We start from the raw sequence: 8,395 nt of genomic DNA, 5'->3' as shown, positions 1-8,395 counted from the left end.
CCTCATTGGAAATAAATAGAGAAGAAAATGAGGAATAAGAGAAAATAAGGGCAACTAAGAGGCTGATATAATAATCCAGGGCACATCCTGACTAAGATGACAGAAGTAAATTCAAAACTGATTTTAGAGAGAAAAAAATCAACATCAAGTGCTAAAAGAGTTGATATGAAATTTTGGGGTTTTTTTGTTGTTGTTTTTTTAAGATGATGAATCAGGGTTGTTTCTGAGGTTTCCGGTTGAAGTAAGGAGATAAGGCTATCAGTAGCAAGTCACTGGAGGAACATGTTTGGCAGTTTGAAATAGCACTAGTATTTCAAATTTGAATAGTCCGTGCACTTCTGTGGGACTAGCCACTGAACATCTTATGCATAGCAGTGGAACACTATCTGATATAGGGCAGGAAGGTGGCCACTTTGATTGGAACCAAAACCAAACTCATTGCCGCAGAGCCACTGCTGAGTCACGGTGACCCTCTGTGAGCTTCTAAAATGGTAAATATTTATTTACAGAAAAGCCCAGTCTTTCTCCCATGGAATTTGTAACTACTACACCACCAGGGCTCCTCACAACATCAGTGGGGAACTGCTTCCATGCTGTGAATCGAGCAAAGCTTTTGGAACCTTCACTCACTGATGCGGCAGGGCCCCAAATGAGAAGAAGCCACTGTAAACATCTGTTAGTAACCAGAACTTGGAATGGATGAATCTAGGAAAATTGGAAATGGTCAAAAATGATCTTTCTGTAAAGATCAATATCCCAAACACTAGTGAGCTGAAATAGACATTAAAACACTAGTGAGCTGAAATAGACATTAGCTATTCTGAATAATACAATCATATTGTTTACTATGCTGGGAACGGCATATTCAAGTGGAATGACATCACATTCATCATTAAAAAGAACATTTCAAGATTTATCTTGAAGTACCACACTGTCTGTGATAGGACAATATCCATGAACCTACAATGAGGTCCAGTTAATACAACTACCATTCAAATTTATGCACCAACCACTAAAGCCAATGATGAAGAAATGGAAGAATTCTACCAACTTCAGTCTGAAATTGATTAAACATGCAATAAAGATATATTGATAACTACTGGTGATTGGAATCCAAAAGCTGGAAAAAAGAGGAAGATTCAATATATATAAAATACAGCCTTGGTGACAGAAATGAAAATGGAGATTGCATAATAAAATTTTACAAGACTGATGACTTCATTTCTTCTTTTTGTTTTTGACTTCTTCATTTCAAATACTTTTTTCAATAATAGAAAAGGTAACTATACACATTTTCCTGTGATGGAACGCACAGGAATCAAACTGATTACCTCTGTGGGAAGAAATGATGAAGAACGAAGCTCAATATCATCAGTCAAAACAAGCCCAGGGAACGAATGTGAAACAGACCATCCATTACTCATATGCAAGTTCAAGTTGAAGATGGAGAAAATTAAAACAAGTTTATGAGAGTTAAAATATGACCTTGAGTATATCCCACCTGAATTTAGAGACCATATCAAGAACCTCCGATGTATTGAAAACTAATGACAGAGCCTGGGTGTGTTGTGGGACGACATCAAGAACAGAAAACGCTGAGAGAGCAAACACATTCACTCAGTGCCACCAAGTCGATTGCAACTCATAGGACGGAGCAGACTTCTGTCGTGGGCTTCCTGGACTGTAACTCTTGAATTAAAAGCCTCATCTTTCTCCCTCAGAGCAGCTGATAGTTTCGAGCAGCTGATAGTTTCAAACTGCTGATCTTGCAGTCAGCAACCCAACACGTAACATATTGCACCACCAGGGAAGAAAAGGTCAAAGAAAGGAAAAAACCAAAGTAGATGCCAGAAACTTGCTCTTGATCAGTTTAAGGCAAATGGAAGCAATGCTGAAATAAATTATTTAAATGGAAAATTTCAAAAGGCAGTTCAAGAAAACAAAGTAAAGCATTATAATGAAATGTGCAAAATGCTGTAGTTAGAAAACCAAAAAGTAAAATAAAAAAAAGAAAAAGAAAACAAAAAAGTATGAACAGGATGAGCATATTCAAGTACAGTGAAGTGAAGAAGAAGAGAAAAAGAACTCAGGCCTCAAGTTGAAATACTGAAGAATTGTATAGGCAAAAAATTGAATGATAAAGGAATCATTGAAGGAATACATGGAGTCACTGTACCACAAATAGCTAGTTGACATTTAACCATTTCAAGAGGTAGTATATGATCAAGAAATGATGGTATCGAAGTGTGTTAGTCCAGGTAGACTAGAGAAACAAATCCATAGAAACTTATTCATGTATAAGAGAGAGTTGTACAGAAAGGGTAATTGTACATTAAGAAAGCATCCCAACCCAACCCAGTCCAGTCCCATAAATCCAATGTTAACCCATATGCCCAATACTGATCTGTAAAGTCCTCTTCGGACTGACGAAACACATGCACTGATGCTGAATGCAGGACGATCACAGGCCAGTGGGTGCAAAGTCAATGGTGGTAGAAGGCTCTCAGCCCTGGCAGGGGTCTCCACGTGGCTTCTCCAGTTCCCAGGGCACGGGGTCTATCAGTGTAGTGTCATGTGTCTTGTCAGTAGAGAATCTCCATAGGAGTGGGCAGAGAGAGAAAATGTCTCCCACGTCCAAGGAAGAAAATACAGGTGTTCCCAGAATTCTCAGGAGAAAGCCATGCCAACACAGAGGCTTCAATGGCTATATCTGATTGACAGACTAGACTCCACCCCTTCACTCTTAATCCTCTCAAATCCCACATTGATACCAGATTATATAACTACCACACGAAGAAAGAAGACCAAGGTGCACTGAAGGCTTAATCAATAAAGCTCCAAGAATTGACAGAATATCGACTGAAATGTTTCAAAAACCTGATGCAGCGCTAGAAGCCTTCACTCTTCGACACTAAGAAATTTGAAAGATAGTTACCTGGCCAACGAACTGGAAGAGGTCCACATTTTCATCCATTCTAAAGAAGAGGATATAACAGAATATGGAAACTGTTGAATAATATCATTAGTATTAAAGCAAGTAAACTTTTGCTGAAGATAATTCAAAAACTGATGGGAAGCTGCCAGAAATGCAAGCAGCCAGTTGCAGAAAAGGGCATGTATGAGGGATTGCTGATATCAAATGGAGTTTGCTGAGAGAAGTCACTATCAGAAGGACACTTGTGGTTTATTGACTCTGCAAAGGCATTCGACTGTGGATCATAACAAATTATGGATAACACTGCAAAAAAAAAGGTTTCCAGAACACTTCATTGTGCTCATGTGGATCATGTCCACAGACCACGAGGCAATTATTCAAACAGAACAAGGGGGCACTGCATGGTTTAAACTCAGGGAGGGTTTGCTTCAGAGTTGTAGCCTTTCATCGTATTTACTCAGTCTGTATGCTGAACAAGTAATCCGAGAGGTTGGACTATATGAAGAAGAATGCTGCATTGGGTGTAGAGGAAGGCTTGTTGACAACGTGCTACATACAAATAACACAAGCCCTGCTTGTTGAAAGCCAAGACAGTCTGAAGTATTTACTGATGAAGGTCAAAGCCTGCAGCCTTCATTATGAATGACACCTCGGCATAAAGAAAAACACATCCTCATAATTAGGCCAACAGACATCATCATGATAAACAGATTGAAGTTTTCAAGGACTTCATTTTACTTAGATCTACAACCAATTCTCATGGAAGCAGCAGTTTAAAAATGATGGATTGGGCAAATCTGCTGCACAAGATTTGTGGAAAGTACCGAAGAGCAAAGCTGTCACTTTGAGGTCTAAGGAGTCCCTGACCCAAGACATATGGTGTTTTCAATTGCCTCATATACATGTGGAAGCTGAACAATGACTAAGAAAGGCTGTGGGGTACCAGCCTCCAGAACTGAGTCAATTCAAGGGGGTGGTTGTATAATTGAGGAGTAAATTAAAAATACATCAGACAAGACAAAGCATGCAAGAGCTCACCCTCTGCCATGACTTTGAGAGTCAGGTCTGCGCAGAAAGATTATATTCTCATCATATTCTTATATATTCTTGGGGAATGCAAGCCCCTCTAATTACAGGTAACTACATACATAACAAAGTGGTCTATACCCTTAACCCTAGAGATCTCTGAGTTCAATGGAGGAGCAAGCCCACCCAGTCCTGCAGCTTAAGATTTGTCTAGCAGAGCCCATGTTAGAGCAACCAACACCAATAACAACAGTACTGGGTGCAGGTAAGGGGGAGTGACTGTCCCTGAGACTGGAGAACAATCCCAACATATCTATGTCTATAGATAAAGCTGCTTGCTAGATCGTAGTCAGCCATGTGCTTGTTAAGAGGTAACTTTTTAAAAAAAATACTTTCATTGGGGGCACATACAATTTTTATCACAATCCTTACATACATCCATTGTGTCAAGCACATTTATACATTTGTTGACCTCATCATTCTCAAATGTAAGAGGTAACTTTAAGGTGACACTGTTATGGGAGGATATAGTGGGGAACAATAATACTTACGACAATGTGACTGGGACTCATCTTTAACTCATAAGTGTCAAGGCTTCCCTTTACCCCAGAATCCTGGCTTGCCAGGCTTCTTAAAATATGAGAATAAAGAATTCATCCGCATACACTCTCTTCCCATTCCTCAGTTTCCCACCAAAGACCACAGAAGAATTGATGCACTTGAATTATGGTTTTGATGTAGACGACTGAAAGTGCTAGAGCAACAAATAAATCAGTCTTGGAAGATGTACAGCCAGAATGCTACTTAAAAGTGAAAATGGTGAGAATCCATCCCCTCTGATGTGCTTTGGACAAGTTATCCAGGAGAAACCAGTCCCTGGAGAAGGGCATCAGCAGAGAGTCGGAGAGGAAGACCTTCCAAAGATGGACTGCCAGAGGGCTGCAACACTGGGCTGCAGCTAACAACCGGGGCTGGTGCGGCCCAAGCAGTGTCCGGCTCTGCTGTACACAGCGCTGCTAGGAGCAGGCGCCAACTCGAAGGCACTTAACAGCAACAATAATCTCTCACTCTTCAAAAAGAGGAGAAGTCGCTTATTTCTCTCTTCTGCCACATGGTCTTTTGTTCCCAAGTCAATCCTAGTGCCATTATTCCAGCTCCATTGCTGGCTTCGAGAAGCATTTTATGGGCTCATTACCATTTTAATTTTAATGCTACAGTAACATGAATTTTTATTTCCATAAAACTGAAATAAGAATTAACACTTCACATAACACAACTTGGTGACAAATGTGTAAATTCATGTACTTCAAACTATTTATTTATAAAATATATTTATATTTACTAAATTTCAGATGTTCCAATTCTGGAACCAAATTGGCAGCCCAAGCTCACTTGTCAAACATTCTTTCTCTTCCAATTTCCCACAATGCAATTGATGCACAGAGGAAAATTCTGCAGAAAGGTCAGAAGTTCAAATCCATCAGTCCATGGTGGGGGGGAATGAGACTGTCTGCTCCCACAAAGATTTAAAGTCACAGAAACCCAACGGGCAGTTCTACTCTGTCTGGTAAGGCTGCTATGTTGGAACTGAGCAGTGGGCTTACTAGGGCCTACAGAACGGTCATCCTTGAATTCTCAAGAAATTACGAGGGAGAATGTGGCCACTGAAAGCACCATGATGATAAGTAACACTGCCTATCCACCACAGGCGGGGAGAGCATCAACCACCACATACAAGGATAGAGCCTACTCGAAGGAAGGAATGAAGTATTTAAACTGACCTCAGAGCTTGATGAATACCTCCTGAACTAGATGGAAAATAAGCCAAAGAAAAACTAAGAAATAAATTCCAAACCTTCTTGAGCCTTTACCAAATTCCAAGGATCACACAGAAAGGAGATTCTCTGGCCCAGTCTACATGCCTGTGAAGTTATCAGCAGTTCCCAGGTCCCTTGCTGCAGATCGGGCTGCTACCTTTCATGGTCTCTGGAATTTCAAGGCAACCATAAAAGAGAGGATTCTCAAACAAAAGTGATACTTATTAGTCAAATATGGTCTTCCTCAGTCAATAGCACTGCCCTATACTTGGATCGCAATCCTGCCAAAGGAAATAAACCTATGGAAAGAGGCATTCTCAGGCAGTGCTTTAGGGGTGTGTTCGCAAGCACCAGAGCTCACTTTCTCGCACCTGTCAACACTGTGAGAAGAGTTTTGTTCACGTGGCTACAGCCCCTTCATCTAGGAGCCCGTAAAATACATGAAACAGACCCCAGCCCCACCCACAGCAAGAAGCCCGGCCAGTCCTGCAGCCTGAAGATTTGTCCAGGAGAGCCCAACCACACCAGCCAATCCACAGGTGCAGAGAACAGAAATGTTTATCATTGCATATGCCACTAGATCGTGTGGTTGTTTATTACACAGCACGACTGCGGCAATCCCCCCACCCCCCATTTCCTTGAGTCCATTCCAAGTCACAGAGAACCTAGAGGGTGGATTCAAACTGTTCCACAGGAGGCTTTCAGTGCTTATGGAAGCAGATTGCTTCATCCTTCTCCAGTGAGCAGCTGGTGGTTTGAACTGCTGAACCCACTAACCCACCGTGCCACCCGAGTCCTTATGACGGCCACAGTAACCAGTATGTATATCTGGGTAAAGCATTAATCATGACATTTAAGCATTTTCTTTGTACCTTTTCCATGAACTAGGTATTTTAGCAGGCATTACTCTTATAATCAGGGGAAAGGTTCTATTTATTATGAGAAAAAAGAAGAAAGCACAAAAAAGCTAATTTACGTATACATACTGTTTTAGATGATCATTGGCAAGAGCCACTCTATCTCTGTAGCGTTTGTCTGCTTTCTCTTGTTCTTCTTTAAACGCTTGTTCAATGTTGTGTTTCAATTGTTCTTCCCATGTCTTATCTGATTTTATTTTATTCTTCTGGAATTCAATCTGGGCATCCCGTTCTTTCATAACTCTACTAAGAAGAAGTCCTGACTTAAAATAAAAATAAAGGAGTGGTTTAAGAAAATAAAGTCTAGTCATGCATGGCTATGATAATTTGTACATGAAAATACAACTCAAGTCGTACGTGAAAGGTTTTCACTCTCTCTGTCTGGTAGAACTGGTATTGCTTTGCTCTTTCAATGGCCTTTTTCCTCTCCCCTTGCTTATCTGCTGCTTCTTCCATATCGAGCATTCGTCTTTCTGCCTCCAGCTCTTCGTCACGCTGCTTTTTGCCTCTCAGTTTCTGTTCTTTCATGCCCTGTAAAATAAGCACGAGCAACCTTGGATTTTCACTTTCCGAGTCAATTTTACCAAAGCGAAATAAGGACTTTCAATATGAGTTTCTATTGTATGTATTTGTACATATCATTAATAAATCTTAAAATATGAGGTCACATTTGTAAGCAAATGTTTTCAATGGAATTTTTACATTTATGTGGTTCAAAAATCCCAGACTGTTATAGAGGTATTCAGTGAAACTTCTCAGACCCCTTAGTTTCCTTATGGAATATCCTTTCATCCCACTGCAATCACTATTATTTACAAATTTCACTCCACACTAGCATAAGAATTAGACATCCCTATACTCCTTTGAAAAATAAATAATGGCATGTTTTACTTGCTCCTCTACACTTCTGAAGACTATAGAATGCCCTACATCTTGTGAAGTCTTTCCACACTTTTCCTCCTTATGGGCCAATTTTCTGTGTTTTAAGAAATCCTTGCTTTTCTGACAGAATGAAGCTATGCTTGTACCAATTATTTTTAAAGTTTCATTGTTTCGCTTTTTTACATTCATGTCCTTAACTCAATGGAATTTCATATTCGTATTACCTATACCACAGATATAGAATTCTATCTTTTAAATATGAATGGCCAATGGTCCCAGATTCAGTTATTGGATGTTCCCTTCTGCTTTGCAATATTCCTGTCACATGTCAAGTTGCCATATATAAAGACAGTTTCTAGTCCCTTTCTTTGGATCAATTATTTTACCTATCTCTGTGCCCTGTCAAGGTTTTAACTACCACAGGTGGACACTGTGTCCTGCTGCTAGTAAAATAAATCTCCATTATTATTTTTAACACCTGTGGATGGAAAACATTGTGCATAGGATGCTACTTCTGTGTTCAAAACGAAGGGTGAGGGCATCCTGTACATTTTTCACCAACAGCACACCCAGGTAACTAATGTGCAAACATGTAGAATGTGTGGAAAGGATTATGTTTAAAAATTTTAGCCTGGTGGGCCCATGCATACACCACACAGGCCTCGTAACATTTCCAGAAGAGATTTTCTTTCTTTCTTTCTTTTTTAAGCATTTTATTAGGGGCTCCTACAACTCATCACAATCCATACATACATCAATTGTGTAAAGCACATTTGTACATTCATTGCCCTTATCATTTTCAAAATATTTGCTCTCCA

At 40.0% G+C, this 8,395-nt stretch overlaps 1 protein-coding gene across 1 annotated transcript in view; it reads right to left on the bottom strand.

Annotated features, from left to right (window-relative positions):
• Positions 1-8,395, bottom strand: part of CFAP210 (cilia and flagella associated protein 210) — a 52,607-nt gene that overhangs the window by 27,717 nt on the left and 16,495 nt on the right. Inside the window, exons 3-4 of the mRNA XM_004703901.2 lie at positions 7,053-7,226; positions 6,765-6,958 (exon numbers count right to left, since the gene is read on the bottom strand). Coding sequence (XP_004703958.2) covers positions 6,765-6,958; positions 7,053-7,226 — 368 coding nt within the window. The remainder of the gene's footprint in view (positions 1-6,764; positions 6,959-7,052; positions 7,227-8,395) is intronic.

This window comes from Echinops telfairi, unplaced genomic scaffold, assembly GCF_000313985.2.
Source record: "Echinops telfairi isolate 266 unplaced genomic scaffold, ASM31398v2 ScPeMD7_4;HRSCAF=17, whole genome shotgun sequence".
Taxonomy (NCBI): Eukaryota; Metazoa; Chordata; class Mammalia; order Afrosoricida; family Tenrecidae; genus Echinops; species Echinops telfairi.
This window is presented reverse-complemented; position numbering and strand designations above follow the sequence as displayed.